Raw genomic sequence first — 18165 nt, 5'->3', positions numbered from 1 at the left:
TGTTCTGTGAATGAAATGTTAGTTCCATTTAACATTTCTCGTTATGTTTTTACCAAGGAAAATAAGATAAAAACTTAGAACAGGAAAATGTTCTGCATTCACCAAAAAAGACAATTTTGCAAATGAATAGGTCTATTTTTCTTTTCTGTACTTGTAAATGAGCACAAAACAAAGTATGTAAAGAATTACCATAGACTTGTTTGCCAATAGGTTGTGAAGTCTGACAAAAGTGCTGAAGTGACCTTAGTTTGTTTATTTAATTCGCACTAAGATGCCGAAATCATGATCAAATTGAAAACATGAAATTATATAAAAATGTTATTAAATGTTTGCATATTTTACACTTAGATCAGAACACTTATTTGTTCCAGACAGTTACGGCCTGTAAGAAAGAGAAAAAAATAAAACAACTAAAACGTATGGAGTTACACACATCAAGTGAAGTCCGGTCATGTTTGTTTATGGAGCCATCAATCACAAGAAGTCTTAAATGGCCGCACGGACTACAGACTATTACAGACTATAATCACATCATCCCCTGATCTAAAGCCTACATGAGGACAAGGAAAAACTCAAAACGTCAGCATGAGGAAAATTAAGAAAACTTGAGAAGAGACAACATAATAATACTCAACAATCAAACTCACAAAAACGTACATCTGCAAACTTTATGATCACAAAATGGCTCAAATAATGTTGGCCAAGCCGCAGTCTGGCACCCTTGCCCCCTGGCCGCTCTACACTTACACCTGTCCATCAAACAGCACGATTCTTTCAAAGGTCTTCGCTTGAGCGTGGGTGGTGTGCGGCACAGCCAGATAAAAAAAACAGTTTTTGTCATATTACTCTCACCAAGAAACTAATGGCTATATAGAAACTATGTATTCATACTATCTACTGTGCATACAGTTTATTGACTAGGAAAAGAGTACATTTTGTATAAACACGTTTTAAATATAGAAATGTATATTGGAGAAATGGGGCAGCACGACGGCGCAGTAGTTGGCGCGTGTGTGGCACAGTTCTGAGGTCATGGGTTCAAATCCAGCCGGTCCAAATTGTCCCTGGGTGTGAATGAGCGAGCAAATTGTCTTTCCCTGTGTGCCCTGCGACTGGCTGGCAACCAGTTCAGGGTGTCCCCTGCCCACTGCCCGAAGATGGCTGGGATGGGCTATAGCACCCCCGTGACCCTACTGATGATAAGCGGTGCAGATGATGGATGGATGGATATTAGAAAAATGCTCTTTATTTCCCCGCGCCCCTACTGGGAATAAGCGGTGCAAATAATGGATGGACGGATGGATGCTCTTTATTTCCATTTTCACCCTTTTTCTACTAGTATTGAATAACAAAATCAGCATACACCAGGTAGGTCAACCTTGGTTATGCTCTGGGGTCGGATCAAGACTCTGTTTTCAGGCAGTTTGCATCAGTAAATGAATGTTAGCACCAAATGTTTAGCCTTTTTTCCCAGTAGTTTGTTTTATAATTCAGCCTAACCTACCTTAAATATTATGAGCACAAATGACAAGGGCTACGGCTTTTATTATAAGTTTACCGCTTTTAACAAAAGTTTACTGCTTTTTCAAATTTAAACAACACAAAAAGTCTTAAGTCAAGACTTAATGTTTAGTCTATGATTAGTTTGTTTCTTTTTTAAGTGAGACTTTCGATCTCCGTTGTGGTAAAAGTTTGCCACTGCCGGTTTTAAACAAGCACATGTTTTTTTTGTTCTTTTTATAAAATCTGTATACAGACCGTGTTCCGCACGTAAAATGGAGTGCACCATTACATCTACCGCTTTATAATGTCAAATAATTGGATGTATGCATTTATTCAGAATGGGAAAAATGATTTTCAAGTGTGACATCGAATATGTTAAGTAGTTCATTCTAACATTTAGGTGAATGGAGTTTTACACCTGAATCAACTTACCACACTATAAAAACTCAATACGACCCTCTAGTGGCCAGAGAGAGTATTCACTGTGCATTTATTTTAAAGAAAATCACAACTTTGGATAACATTTTTTTTTACATACTCAGACATCTATGGCAGGCCAGATGAAATCATCCAACGGGCCGGACCCGGCCTGCGGGCCGTATGTTGACATTGTGGCATGAAAAATCAGAGTACTTTCTTTAGTAGCGTACTTACCGGACCATGGCAGGTGAGAGAGTTGCCGGTGGCCCTCTCGCACTGGGAATCGCACTCCACACAAACGGACTCGTTGGCAAACTCTCGGATCTCCCTGTGTGAGAGGTTGCACAGGGAAAAGGTGATATGATGATGTCCGTGTTAAAAAATAATTATTTGTATGTTTTTTCTTTTACTTTTTACATTGTTACTGCTTTCTAAGAGTCAGGTGATGCTTTGACTATGACTAATTGTGGAAAAATACCAAAATTCTACCTAAGTATGAAAATCAGAGGTATACAAACAACATCCTTGGGCCATTTATTTTGCGGTCCACAGCCTATATAAAAAATACATTTATTTTTTTAAATTGTGTTTTAAACACTGTACAGTTTTTTTTTAACAACAATGACCGTCTAAAAATGGAAATGCATATTACAATTGTCTAAGTACTGACTTTTTTAAACAAAGTCAAAAGCTAATAGAATGAAAAATCACTTCTACCCAAAGGCAATGTTCCCTCTAAACTGCGCGTGTGCGCAATCGCGTACTGCCCGCACATTCTCAGCGCACAAGAAAATCTATCCAGCGCAGTTCTTCGAGAACCGGCTTCTTCGGCTCGGCTCACTAAAAGGAACCGACTCTTTCGGGTCCTAAACGGCTCTTCAGGTTGTTTTTGCTTCTTTCATCCCTATATGACCAAATATTATGTAAAATTATGCACAAAATGACTTAAACGAAGGGGGAATAGAACAAAAAAGAAAAAAATACCAAAATGAAAAAGTAGTGAAAAGCTGAGAAAAAAAAGAAACAAAATGAAGAGAAAAAAGAAGGGAAAAATCAGAAATAAGCCAGAAAAAAATGAAAAGAAAGAAACAAACGAAAAAAGTAAACAGGGAACAAAAACAAAAAATAACAGCTAGGAAAAAATAAACACAATTAGATTTTTTAAAGGAATTAAAAAAAAGGAAAAAACAGGGAAAAAGAAGAAAAAGATTGTGTTGCATTCAAATAATTTCCAATTATACCAAGTCAATCTTGTTGCCAACATTGTACTTCCACTAAAAAAATGTGATTAAATACAGTTGTGTATCGTGCAACCGACTAAATAAGCCCCCCAAAAAATTAGTATTATGCGACAAAAGATGCTGGAAAAAAAAAGAAATGGAAATCTTGTGAAAGAAGTGTTGTAAAAACAAATGACGTTTGTAGGCCGTACAACCTTTGCAATAATACATTAGTCAATATATTCAAAAGTGAAAAAATGTTGCCGGAAACTCAGCAAAATGTAACTTGATGTCACGTTTTGGACATGTTTGATAATGACTTAGTTGCCACACTTGGGATTGCTGTTGCTCACTGTTGTTTCAAGCGTTGCTCACCGACTTTGTGTGAACGCTCAGACCCGTGGAAAGTTAAAGGTAACATAGCCCAAAGGTAATAATCACCCTGAATGCTATCAAATAAAACATGCCAAGATGGTGGGATTGTGAAATAATGAAAATGAATAAATCAGTTCTTTATTATTTTGTTTTATGCTATTTATTTTCAAACTCTTACCCTGAACTTGTTATTTTTGTAAAAAATCTTGCACCAAAATGGATTCATTTAATTGTGTTGTGCTTTTGACAAGACGTTATATTACAGGGGTTTCAAATTAAGTGTGGGTCTGAGTGAGGTTGGGGCGAATTGTTTTTTCCTAAAGAAAAACTGATGAAAAAAAAATCCACTTTTCTGAAATATATTTTGAAATAAATTGCTGAACAAAACAAAAATTGAACATACAATTTAAAAACATTGATTTATTTTCATAATAATTCAGAATCATTATAGAAAATAAAGCAATCACAAATAAATTAATCCATATTTTGCATGGACTGCTCCTACATTAAAGGGACAGTGTGTATTATTTGACCACTAGATGTTTCTGTATGCTGTAATGCAACCAGAAATGAGTGCTAAAAACACAAATAACAAGACTCAAGTATATCAAATTGCATGCATTTTTTTCCCATTTATTTTTTTAGGGTAAACTTAGCAGCAAGATATTGATGAATAAAATTACTAAATTTTGTGCAGGCTTGAGGAGTAACGGAATACATGGAACGGCAAAAATGATGTTGGCAAGCAGTTTGGATTTATTTTCATTTTGTTTCTGTCACATTTTATGTTAGTTTTGCCGGAGATCGAAGAGATCAAAGCCAGGAGAGAAAGCTTACCATGTGTTGTGATTAATATTTTTTTTCCATATTTAGTTTCTTTTGTCTTTTATTAGCATATTTGGTATCGGAGTAATCCAAAAGTAATTGAAAGTAATCAAGTTAAAGTAACCCTACCCAACCATGTATATTCTATTCTATTCTATTCTATTCAAAATGCATTATTTGAAATGGATCGAAACCTGTTTTGATGTGCCAGGTCAATAAAATACCAAATAAACATGAAATATGGCCTCGGTGAGACAGACTTTGAATCCAGAGAACTTGAAGGACTGTTTTCTGGGGGTATTTCTCTCACTACATGTCCCAGAGGTGTTTAAACAAAATTAGTATTTGAAAAGCTTCATAAAGTCTTGCAGGAGCAGGGGAGCTCGGCCTTGGTCTGTGCGTAAGCTGGCTGAAGTAATAAAGGATACGAAGGTGCTGACGCACATCACAAGCTTGCTCTAGTGCATGGAGTTGCATACATTACAAGTTCTTTAATTCTTATTTTAAAATTCTTATGTTCAGAGGGTCTGTCCACGCAGTGCAGCACATGTGAATAACATTCCAAATCAGCTTGGATGCAGTCGATACCAGCTCAGGTTTGTTTTGTAAAATGTCCCGACTGACTACGGCTAGAAGCTAAATAGAAATATAAAGTATTCTGGATTTACAGAGCTTCCAATTACCCTCGCTACTTCGCACTTCGGTTATCGCTGGTTCAATGTTTGTCAAATTTGAGTTGAATCGTCTTTATTGTTATTGATATAAACGTATTGTGCATTGTGTTCTGAACGGACAGCAGACAGCAAACGATTAATTGCACTAACCGAGGGATTCTTGTATTACAAATGATGTTTCATCATGAACTAAGACAATTTTCAGATTCCCCTCAAACATCCGAGTAATATTTAAAATAACTACTTTACGTTGAAAGTTGGACAATGTTATCACACACAAAAATCTGCAGACAACAAAATAAAGACCATTAATAGCTTAATTTTACAAATTTAGAATATCAAATATACATGTTAATATTTGTAAAACTCAACGATTATAATAATAATAGTGATGGTCAACTGGTTTCTGAAGCACTTGCGATACTGATTGATTGCTCTACATGAGGGATAGGACATGTTTTAGCGGCCTTTTGAGTTAAAACAATTGGCAAAAGGGCCCGGCCAGGAGGAAAACAAAAATTGATTTAATTTTTTGTATCTACAATGGTGTCTTAAATCCGATGCCTCTGCAAAAAATGGAAGAAAAAGGTCATGTAGACCTATCCAATTTCTCATGTCGTTGTCACGATTGCCCATTTCCCTCACTTGGGCCCGCTCGTTTGGCGCCAGCTGTTGCTCGTTGCCCGATTGGCTCCCCTCCTATTTAAACTCAGTGCTCTCATTCAATCCTGGTCAGTCCGTCAACGAACCTCTGCACTTGTAAGACGAGTATTTTGACTCTGTCTGGTATACTGCTTGTGTATCCAGTATCCGGTATCGATCCTGTCCGTCCCGTCCTGTCCGGTATCTTGCTGTTGTATCCAGTATCCAGTATCGATCCCGTCTGTCTCATCCTGTCCGGTATCTTTCTCCAGTATCCCGTATTGATACCGCCTGTCTCGTCCTGTTAGGTATCTTGCTGCAGTTTCCAGGATCTGGTATCAATCCCGTCTATCTCGTTCTGTCTGGTATCTTGCTCCAGTCTCCAGTATCCGGTATTGATCCCGTCTGTCTCGTCCTGCACGTTATCTTGCTCCTGTATCCGGTATCAATCCTGTCTGTCCCGTCCTGTCCGGTATCTTGCTCCAGTATCGATCCCGTCTGTCCCTCCCTGTCCATTATCTGCTCGTGTGTCCTGTATCTGGTATCGCTCCCGTCTGTCCTGTCCGGTTTTGATCTCTTCTGCCCAGCGATCACCGAATCGCTGGCGTTTGTGTTCCCGCGCATGACTGCCCCGTTCCCGTAAAATAAAGCTTGTGTGAAAACATTACGCGTCTGGGTCCACCGTCTACTCTGGTTCTGACAGTCGTTGCTGCTATCTCAAAAGAAGTGTATCCATTTTTGGCTCCCTTTTTTATAAATATTCCATTCATGCAAAAAAACTAAACCAATTAACAAAAAATTGAGGTGTCTTTATAGGATGGCAGCAATGAGCTGCGTTTATGAAGTACATGCCATATCATACAGCATGTATGATGTAAAGCAAAGCAACAACATACCAGTATGTCCCATTTTGAAGCATATATGATAATATCGATTGAAAAACTCGACATGAGTGGCACCTAATCGGAACATGTTTTATTACTTTACATTTTTGTTTACAGTTTGATATGTATTATCCTTATTTTTTAACATTTGAAGGCAAGATTAAAAGGCATTATGCATGAGTACCGCAGGCTGTAGTTTGCCCACCCCTGTTCTAGATGGCACACTTTGTCTAAAAATGTACTAGAAAAGTTTTGCAAAAAGCCTTTGTGTTCAAAGGAAAAGCACAATCTCGAGGAGAAAAATGAAAATTGCTCTGTAAAATAAAAAAAAATGCATGTTACGTAATTTGCGTTAATGAGAAGTTATTTATTTTACATGACAGTTAATCATTTGATTCATTTTGTTACATTTTAAGTGAAAGTCTCTCAGGGCAACCATTAAACTGATGTGGCTCCGCAGTGAAAATGACTTTGACATCCCTACATAAAGGAAACTACAAAAGCGCTAAGACAGTATACAGTACCTTGCAAAAATATTGGCCTTCCAAGAACTTTTTGACATATTGCTATATTTCAAGTTTCAAGCCTATAGATAAAAACACTCAAGAATAATACTCTCAGAATAAACAACAATCCTGAAACCCCCCAAAAAAATATGTTCAACATTTCGTATTGTGCAAACACATTGAAAAGTAGGCGTTTCATAAATATTGGCCCCCTTTGAGTTTATACTTTGTACAACCTGCTTTTCCTTCTATCACATCCGCAAATCTTTTTGAGTATGTCTCACTTACAAAATGGTTAAATTTGTTTATGGTTATATGGTAATCAATTTTCAGATCTTTCCACAGATACTAGTCTATAGGATTGATGACTGGACTTCGACTTGGCCATTCTAAACCCTTTCTATTGTTAGTCCCAAACCATTCCATTACAGGTTTTGCATTATGTTTAGGGTTTTTGTCCTGTTCAAAGATAAACTTGCGCCCCATTCTCAGGTGTCCTGGAGACTCCAATAGATTCTGCCAGAACCACCCTGTACTTGGCCTCAGTCATCTTCCCATCAACTTTTACCATCTTCCCATTTCCTGCTGAAGAAAAAAAAACCCAGAAGACGATGCTGTCACAACCATGTTTGACAGTGTAATGGTGTTTCCAGGGTGATGTTCAGTGTTACTCTTACGCAAAATGTTACGCTTTGCACTCAATTAGTTAATTTTGGTCTCATCTGACAAGTGGACTTTGTTATAAGTTTCTTGTGTCTCCCATGAGGCTTCTTACAAATGCCAAATGGGCCCTTTTTTACAATAGTCTTTCAGAAAGGGCTTTCTTCTAGCCACTCTTCCATACAGGAAATATTAGTAAAAGTAATATTCGTTTTATGCACATAATTTTCCATCTCAGCTGTGAATGCCTGCATTTAGACCAATGTGACCATTGTTCTTTTGGTTGCCTCTATGACTAGTTTTACCCGTGTTTGTGTGGAACGTTTAATATGAGGGCTAGGTCTTGGTAAGTTTGCGGTGGTTTTGTGTGTTTTAACTGTTTTTATATTATTGCTCAAACAGTGCTCCAGGAGATGTGTAAATGTTGCTAAAAATTCTTGTATGACTTCCCTGCTTTGAACTTTTGCAAACTTACACTAACACAGACCTGCCTGGTGCTGTTCGTATCCTGTATGTTCTCCTTCAAAAGACCATTGAGCCCATCACAGAGCAGGTGAATTCAAACTGAGACTTAAAGACATACAGTAAGTACACTCTGTTTGTCATTGTCAGTCATTTAGGTCAACATTGGATCAGTCAGAAGTCATCAGTTGGCCGAGCTGAAAAAAAACAGTAGTTTTGCAACATCTACTTTTCAGTTTGTTTGTTGTAAATATAAAAACATGTTGAAATACTTGGGTTTCACGTTGCGATTTTTTTCCTCATATGTAGTTGATTCTTAGAAAAATATTTTCAGTTTTTTTAATTCTAAGTTTAAATCCTAAAATGTGGCAATATGACAAAAAGTTCTTGGGAGGGTTTGGCGCTGTACAATACAAGCGCAAGAAAACCATTAAACATGGATAATATATGATCGCAATATCATAAGAAACACCCCGGGGTGCCTCCGGTGACATTGCAGGCGTAGCCGAAGACCTTTCGGACAGGTAGGCACGGCGTGGCCCCGTGCGCAAGCAGTGACTGTGACACGCAGTGACACGCCTAGCCCCCCCGCCCTATTCCTCCTCTTTCTCATCACGATGCATCCATCCTTCCAAGAATTATTAAGTTCAATTATTTCCGAAATTATTAGTAGAAGGCCACCGGGGGCTCAAACTTTGTCGGGGGCGTGTGAGGTTGAGAACATCAAACTGAACGTTCAAAGTCAAGACAACCCCCCTAATGACGCTCTTCAGGGCTGCTCTTCAAAGTCACTTACCTTTACACTTTAAATTGTTCTTTCGAACCACAGCGGTTATTAACTATTAATTGCAATCCTGAGTGGCCTAACAATATTGCGGCGCTTAAAACGCTGTGATGAACAGCCCTGTGGTGTTTTTACTTTTGATTGACAGGTTATGCCACAGGTCGGTCCCAAGAAGCCAAGGTATAAACACTACTGGTAATTTCCCTAAGTAATACTCATTAACTTTTTAAAATTGTATTTTAAGTAGAAGTGTGCTGTGTCTGCACATAGATTAAAAAAAAATATATGGATTTTATCCAAGTAGTGGCATTCATGTCTACCCGAATATGTTTCTTATTTTTTTTTTTAAATGTGTCTGCATATATAAAGTCATAATTGAATGATGTATTTGTTTATAACCTCGTTATAATTTCAGTCATAATTCCTTCCTTGTTGTAATTACTCAATATTTATATGTATTTATTTATCTTGTCCTTAACATTTAACTTCTTCATTATTTCAGTTGTGTTATATTATATCACGAGAGTTGTTCAAACCAGTTTAAACAAAGGAGATAAATATAAGAGGAAAAAGAAAGAAGAGGATAAACAAGTAGTTGAATAAGACAAAAAAAAAGGAGGAAAGGCGCGGGGGTGAATGAAGAGTGTAAAGAAGGAAAAATACGTAAAAATCAGAGTGGGGAGAACAAGAGGAAGGAAGAAATACATAGAAGGATGAAGACAACTAAGGAGAAACAGGAGAAGGGGGGAAAATGAGAACAAAGAAGAATGAAACAGAAAAAATATGGAAGAAGAAGGAAAAACACAGACTAGGCAGTCGGAACAAGAGAATAAAACGATAAAGGAGAATGAAAAGAGGAAGACGAAGAATAGAAAAAAAAAACAAGGGTAGAAGAAGACAAAGGGAACCAAGACGAATACCAAGAAGAAGACAAAGAAAAAAAGCAGACAAAGATGAAGATAAAGACTATGACGAAGATGAAGACAGAGACAACGACTAACAAGAAGACATAAATAAAGACAAAGAACAAGAGGAAGACAAAAAACAAGAACTAGACAAAGAAGAATACGAAAACAACGACAACCTTGGCAAAAATGAAAACAAAGAACAAGAGCAAAGAAACAAAATCTCTTGTAAATAAAAAATGTAAAAAAATAAAATAAAAAAATATCTATAATAACAATAGTCCAAAACGCACCTTTGAAAGTTGGTACTGTAGACTGCTTCTGTTATAGTGCACGACCAGGATAATTCTTTTATTTTTTCAAACAGGCGGCTAGCATGATTTCGTAAAAGTAATATTTTCAAATCAGTTTCCCCACGGCTATTATTACACTTCCAGCCTTCTGCATACACAAAGTGAAAACATACAAATTGTTTACCATTCGGTATTTGTTTCATACGGGAGGCTTTACGCAATTGTTTACTGTTGAGGCGCACATCGGCTGCTCAGCTATGCTTAGCTTGGCTCGATGCCAGGACAGCCAAAAAACTAAAACGAGGTAACACCATTTCCTCTCATATCTCAGCTCACAATGTGTGACTTTGCAATCCCGGTATAATTTGCAACACAAATTTCATCATCGTCCGGCGCCGAGTAAAAAAAAAACAAAAATCAGGCATTGCTTACCCTTCGTAGAGACGGCAGTTTTCCACGCAACTTTGTCCCCTGGTGAAGTCCCGACATGAAAGACATTGGTCCGGGCCGGGACCCCAGCATCCGGAGTCGGAACATAACGGGTCGCACACCAAATGCTCTTTGGCTGCTCAAGACAAATACAAACATAGACATGCGACATATGAGTGTGAAAGTGGAAATGTACAGTGGCATGCAATCATATAAGCCTCACCCATCGTGATGAAAATATATTATTAATATGTATTATATGGTTGTAGTTCCGTGGACTATCAGCCATGACTATTTTCCCAAGCTTTAAACCCTGCGGCTTATGCAGCGTTGCGGCCAATTTATGCATTTTTTCTAACAGCCCGAGCACTGAAGGTAAGAGTGAGACCGGTGGGATACATGTGTCGAGGAAGACGCAAGCAATGTTCCCTCTAATTTTCCACGGGTCTGAGCATTCACACAAAGTCTCACCGACTTTGAAACACTTGAAACAACAGTTAGCCACCATAATTCCAAGTGTGGCAAGATAATTAATTATTATTAGTGACATCAAGTTACATTTTGCTGAGTTTCCGGTAATTCAAAATTATTTTTCTCTTTTGAATGAATTGACTCATGTACTATTGCAAAGGTTGTACGGCCTACATACGTTGTTTGTTCTTACAATTCTTTCACAAGATATCCATTTCTGATATATTTTGTCGCATAATATTAACATTTTTGGGGGCTTATTTAGTCGGTTGTAAAATACAGAACTGTACATAATCACATTTTTTAGTGGAAGTACAATGTTGGCAACCAATTCACTTGATATAATTGGAAATTATTTGAGTGCAACACAAACTTTTTATTCTTTTTTCGGTGTTTTTTTCCTACTTTTTTTTTAATTCCTTTAAAAAAAATCGCATTGTGTTTATTTTTTCCAAGCTGTTACTTTTTTCTTTTTGTTCTTTATTTACTTTTTTCCTACATTTCTTTCTTTTATTTTTTTCTGTCTTTTTTCTAAATTTTTCCTTCTTTTTTATCTTCCTTTTGTTTCTTTTTTTCTCAGCTTTTCACTACTTTTTCATTTTGGTATTTTTTCTTTTTTGTTCTATTCCCCCCTTCCTTTAAGCCATTTTGTGCATAATTTTACTTAATATTTGGTCATGCTGGGATTAAAGAAGCAAAAACAACCTGAAGAGCCGTTTAGGATCCTTTTTAGTGAGCCGAGCCGAAGAAGCCGGTTCTCGACATACTCTACTAACTTTACTCAACTTCGTTCGACTTCAAAATAGCGCATTTAGGACACAACGTCAGGGGAACCCGTGTATTTTTACCTTCATGCACTGTAACTTTGACTTAAGTCGCCTTCTTAATAAGTCATTTTGAGCCCTCATTTTTGTGCGCTGGCTATATATTCTTGTGTGCCGAGAATGTGCGAGCAGTGCGCAATTGCGCACCCGCGCAGCTTAGAGGGAACACTGGACGCGAGTTTAATGTTTGTGCATGAATAAAACTAGTATAAACAGACCCTCATCATGGAAAAGGTGTCAATCAAAAGTGAGCACTAACTACCCAATTGGGAATCATTCTACGAGTTTATTTGTACACGGAAATAATGTGGCGAAACGAACGGATTACAAGAAGCGACGTCCAACGATGATTACCTCTATATTGATCTTTTTATTTAAAACGGAACAGTATGTAAAATATTAGTGTACTGAGCATCCCGAGATGAAAAATGAGGCCCACCATTGACCGTTTGGCTAAGCCTCACCCTCTTTACTCATTCAGACTAGTCAAGTCAAGTCAAGTCATGTTTATTTGTACAGTCCTTAATCACAGAGTCTAAAAGGGTGTCCTTTCAAACACACGTTAAGAACATTACTAGAAGAGTTTTTTCCATCTTCACATTTTTGCTAAAATTCGCCCTAAGCTGTCTCAGTCGGATGCGGAGTATGTAATTCATGCGTTTGTTACCTCCTGTCTCGATTACTGTCATGCACTACTCTCCGGTCTCCCGAAGTCCAAAATCAAGAGCCTTCAGCTAGTACAAAATGCTGCAGTGAGGCTTTTAACTAAGACAAGAAAGTTTGATACTATTACCCCAATTTTAGCTAACCTGCATTGGCTCCCTGTTAGCTTAAGATGTGATTTTAAGGTCCTCTTGGTATTATAGAAAATCATGCATGGACTAGCTCCCTCATATCTTTCAGATTTAATATCGCCCTATGTTCTGGTCCAAAGCCTTCGCTCTGAAAACGCTGGTCTACTAGTGATCCCCAGAGCCAGGAAGAGATCCTCAGGTTCGAGAGCGTTCTCCATTCGGGCCTCGGTGCTGTGGAATGCTCTTCCCCCTGGGATTCGATATGCAACCTCAGTGGAAATGTTTAAATCTAAGCTTAAAACACACTTTTATTCTATAGCATATGAATAACCTATATTTTATGTTGATAATATGTGTATTATTTGCCCTCAGGTACGTTTTAGATGAGTGGATGGTTTCATAATAGTCTGTAGTTTGCAATAGTCTGAGACTCTTTGTGATTAAGGGCTATGCAAATAAATATAACTTGACTTAACAAGAGTGTCCAACCGTATTATGTTAGCTACACGCACTACGTTTTTGTTCTTCACGTTTGAGGGTGGGGCTTAGCCCTAGGTCAATTTTCTTGCCTCATGGCAGAGGGAAATAGTGAGACCAAGGATTTTGATTGGTGCATCGCATAGACCTTATTTAGAAGTTGAGGTAAGAGAATGATTATTTTGCTTTTCATGCTAGTTTACATAATACCATACCAAACAAATAAGGAACACAATAGATGTTCATTGATTTGTAAATCGGACTGTGCCTTACCAGACAGGAAGCTCACCGCATGTCACTGGAAATACAGTTCAGCAAAGTTCATAATAGTGAAGCGATGCTGCTGAGTCAACAATGACAGAAGGCTCGTGGAGAACCGAGATGTTCTTTCAGATGCTGCCGGGTTGTTTGAACAGAAAATCAGAAGCGAGGCTTCCAATTTTAGCCCCTGACAGCTTTAAGTGAGTAAGTGAGTTGTTTCGACAGTGTTACAATCTGTATGGCGGCGCTCCCCAAAATAAGGTCTTTTATATCACTTTCCATTAAAAGATATTGGCATTTGCATCCCAGGATGCACATCTGCCAACCAGATTCAAGGGCCACTAAAACTGCGTTGTCGAATGCTTGGAAGAAAGTGAAAAGCGCCAATAAAAAAAAACAAAAAACAAGAAGCATTGAATGCACCTGCCTTGAGACTTGTTAAAGGAAAATGCCTCACCAAACATCCAGTTAAAAACAATAATAATGTGTCTGCATGGCATTGTTTCCCCAAAATGACTGAATTTTTCACCTTGGGGATTTCTCGCTCTTTTTGTCTCCGTTGTCTCTTTGTCAACCTTGACAAAACATTTTTTTGGAATCGTTTCTGGCACACAAAGGGATAAAGAAAAACGTGTAAAAGTAAACTAAATGAGGATGAAGGCTTCGCCTTTGTCTCGCAAGATACACAAGCCTCCCTCTTGGGTCTGCTAACAATGAAATACTCAAAGAAGAGGTTACATTTATTTTTTAGCATCCGCGACTGAGGATCAAAACACTTTGTCTTTTTTCTTTTTGCCTCTGGAAAACAGAAACCTGTGGGTTTCAAAAGGAAAGACTACTTTGTGTGTATCTGGGTTAGCACGTTAATGCTTCGGAGGTGACGAAAACAATGGGAATTTGTGACATGTCCGAGATGAAAAGCAACTTTTACACTTCATCATAATTATTTTGAGACCTTTGGGCAAAGGCAACACGATGGTTAGCAAAGCAGAGGATCTCTTAACCCTTTTCTTCTGAGACCAAGAATTATTTTTACCAATTGCATGAAATGCAAGATTGTGGCCATGATCCATTATTCCGGTCCACTATTGTTGTAAACAGGGGCCAGTAGAGCATTTTATATTTATGGTTCGGATCACTGAAGAATGTCATTGTGGCCCGCCTAAGATTAAATGCACTGTTTTAGTAGCAGTCTGTAATCCACACTTGACTTTTGCTCAAAGCAGGTGCTGAAAGAGCTAATTCGTGTCATGCATGGAAGCTCACTTTTCCGTTATTTCCACCTTGCATGAACAGCACCACGTCCGGCCGCAATCCTTCATCCCTATTCAACTATAGCAGGGACTGAAAGAATATTTTGTGGCGTTTTTTTTCCGTTCTCTACGCCTAAAATGAACAGAATCTTCGTGTCCAACATTCATTGTCACCGTTCCTGTTGAGACCAGAACAGAGACAGGACCCGTTTGCGTTACGTTTCTCACGGTTTTATTGGAAGAAAGGAAAGGGTTGCATCCACAATGCGGTGATCGCTGGGCGCGGGAAGCAGGTCGCTCTGAACGCGGAAGTGGGACTTCCATGGCGAGCGATGGCGGTGTCGGGAACAGAATAAACAGGTCAGTAGCCGGGGCAGGAGAGCAAAGAACGTGGTGGGAAACGGAAATGAGGCGAAAGCCAGGAGAGAAGAGTAGACGTGGTCAGGATCAAAAACACGGGTCGAAGCCGGGAAACAGATCGGAGCAAAAACAGGTGGGAGTCAGGGTCGAAAAAAGCCTGCCTAGAGTAAATTGACGTTCGCAGACGGACTGACCACAGGTGACAGAAAGGAGTGGGTTTGAATAGGGACAGGGAGCCAATCAGAGTCCAAGGCAGTTGGCTCCAAAGGAATGGGCACAGGTGATTCACATCAGTATTCATGACAGTTCCACTTATGCTGTTGTCAGAGCACATGCTAAAAATGGTTGGAAATGGCTTCTTCCCGGATTTTTGCTTAACACGGGAGGTTCTGGTCCCCAGTATCCGCGATAAACGAGAGATAACGGTATTACGTTTTTCTAAAGAGAATATTTTGATGGCTAACACATGTTTTATCACATGTGTTGACAGATGTAACGTATTTGTGGCGACACAAAGGCACATATTGGCTGTCATCCTGGAATCCGTGTTGGCACAACCAAAAATCACTTTACCACAAATAAACAAAACATTTTTGGGAAAATCCGAGTTATAACTCTCATTAGTCAACGTTCTTGAAAGATTCATTAACCCATGATTGCCGGATTGCCACAGTTAGTTTACTGAGGAACAATACTAGAGAGAAGAACGTCCCGGAATGTAAGTTTGTAAGTTTTTTTTATCAGGACGTCTGAATCCTGCCCTGGATATACCCAATCCATTAGAAACAATGAGTTTTGATTACAGACTAAAATTGATTAGGCACTTTTTTGAACACGTTAGGTTCACGTTCTTCAGCAGTTCAACAGTTGCAAACCCGAAGTACCATGCTTTGCACTAACACGATTTTTTGTTATTTTTCCCAGTGTGTTTACAAACTTACAGCATTCCTGCGGGCTCCTGTTGCTACGGGTCAGAGCTTTCTGGTTGGGAGCACGAAACAGTCGAGTCCAGTTGACTGTGTTGTAGTAGCACAGTTGGCTGTTCTCCACGATGTGTACATTGCCTGCACTGATCTCTCGCAGAGACTGAAGTTGAAGTGATAAGATGGCGTGCTGCTTTAACACCAGCAGGGAGATTCCGCTGAGGGTCGGAGAGAGGAAGAAAGGAAACGGTAAAAAAGTTGAAAAAGAATCACATCCAAAGGGAATGGAATGAATCAGCCTTTGATGTTTCAAGATCACACGTGGTTTTTGGTCAAATTGGATTGAATAGGCAAATTTAGTAGACTCAACACTGAATTAGCAACAATTGCTTAAATGAATGAGCTTGAATACAAGAGTTAGAACAAATTACATTGCAAAGACTGTGGTCTGTTTGGCCCTTAACAAGTCTGCTCAAAAATAAAAAACATGTACACACTTGACCACCCAAAATCTTACAGTATGTAGTTGCTATTTACTTTGATTCCTAAAGATTGATGAAACTATATTTATATTCATTTTATACTCAAGTCAAGTCATGTTCATTTGTATAGCCCTTAATCACAAAGAGTCTCAAAGGGCTGCACAGATAATACACTATTGTAAACTATTATTACAGACTATTATGACACCATCCCCTCATCTAGAACCTACATGAGGGCAAATAATACCCATACTATCATCTGTCATGTCCAGCATGGTCGCCGTGGCGACCGGCTGGCCCTGCCCCCTGGGCACCGGCTGGAGCAGATCGTCTAATTTGCGTGTGGGCTTCTTAAGGGTGGGTTGTGGGTATTGCGGGTTGCTGGTTCATTGCATTTTCTGTTCTGCATTAGTCTGTTTTGTTTTGTTGTTTTTGTTTGTTTGATTCGAAGGAAACCTGTACTTGCCCATTCTGAGTCCAAGCCTGTTTTCTGAGTATCCCTAGTCTGAGTTCCTGTTTGCCTGTAAGCCTGTTTTTGTTTTGTTTTGTCCCTGAGTGTTGGACGACTTTTATTTCCTTAATAAAAGTATCTGATCGTTAACGCGAATGAGTTCTCCCTTCCTGCCTCCTGCCTCTGATCTGGTCCGGTCTCGTGACAATCAACATAAAATATAGGTAGAAGTGTGTTTTAAGCTTAGATTTGAACATTTCCACTGAGGTTGCAGATCAAATCTCAGGGGGAAGGGCATTCCACAGCACAGTTATGCCGAATAAGCAAAGCCTTTGCCTTTTTCTTTTGAGCACACCTAATTTCAGTTTTTTCATTTGAATGTCACAAAAAATTGTTCTAGGGGCATTAATGATCTGGAATTATCTTTAATCGGTCATAAAAAAAGAAAGATAAAAAAACTGTCTGCCTCCAAATTATAATTACATACATATTGTGTTTGGAATTATTACCAGGGTTGGGTAGGGTTACTTTAACTGGATTACTAAAGCCTGCACAAAATTACTAAATTGTGTGCTGGCTTGGGGAGTAATGGAATACATGGAACGGCAAACATGATGTTGGCAAGCTGTTTGGATTTATTTTCATTTTGTTTCTGTTGCATTTTATGTTAGTTTTGCCGGAGATGAAAGAGATCAAAGCCAGGAGAGAAAGCTTACCACGTGTTGTGAGTCATCATTTTATTCATATTTAGTTTCTTTTGTCTTTTATTAGCATATTTGGTATTGGAGTAATCCAAAAGTAATTGAAAGTAATCAAGTTAAAGTAACCCTACCCAACCCTGATTATCACGCAGGTTAGTACACCATTTTCTTGTCAAAATTAAAGCATTTTAAGGACTTTCAAAGCCAATAATCCAATTTCATTCTGATTTCTAATCTTGCGTGTGCATTTCTCAACACATATGGATTATAGATCTCAAGTGTATTAGAAATATATTTGTTTTTAAGACAAATTTCTCTCGTATATGTGTTGGGTAAAGTGTACATTTTCAGTTGCAGGAAGTTTTCCCATTACACTTTTTCCCACTGAGAAACGCTACCTTAATTTTTTGCAAAATGTCCATAATTGATGCATAATAATTGCATTAATACACACTTCCTGTTTAAGTGTAGCATGCAACTCTGCACTTGGGCGCGACCTGTAGGGGGCGACTGCGCTTCATAAGACAATGTAACACAAACTAATACAAGTTGCTGTTAATCACGAGGCAAAAAGAAATGCAAAGGC

The 18165-nt window shown here is 38.5% G+C and overlaps 1 protein-coding gene across 1 annotated transcript in view; it reads right to left on the bottom strand.

Moving 5' to 3' along the window:
- Window positions 1–18165, bottom strand: part of erbb4b (erb-b2 receptor tyrosine kinase 4b) — a 434153-nt gene that overhangs the window by 93951 nt on the left and 322037 nt on the right. Inside the window, exons 12-14 of the mRNA XM_088353033.1 lie at window positions 15964–16163; window positions 10586–10718; window positions 2158–2251 (exon numbers count right to left, since the gene is read on the bottom strand). Of these exons, the coding sequence (XP_088209159.1) occupies window positions 2158–2251; window positions 10586–10718; window positions 15964–16163 (427 nt within the window). The remainder of the gene's footprint in view (window positions 1–2157; window positions 2252–10585; window positions 10719–15963; window positions 16164–18165) is intronic.

Source organism: Urocampus carinirostris, chromosome 14 (genome assembly GCF_059441175.1).
Source record: "Urocampus carinirostris isolate Australia breed hairy pipefish chromosome 14, RoL_Ucar_1.0, whole genome shotgun sequence".
Lineage (NCBI taxonomy): Eukaryota > Metazoa > Chordata > Actinopteri > Syngnathiformes > Syngnathidae > Urocampus > Urocampus carinirostris.
Note: the sequence above shows the minus strand (reverse complement) of the source record. Positions and strands in the feature narration are given on the sequence as shown.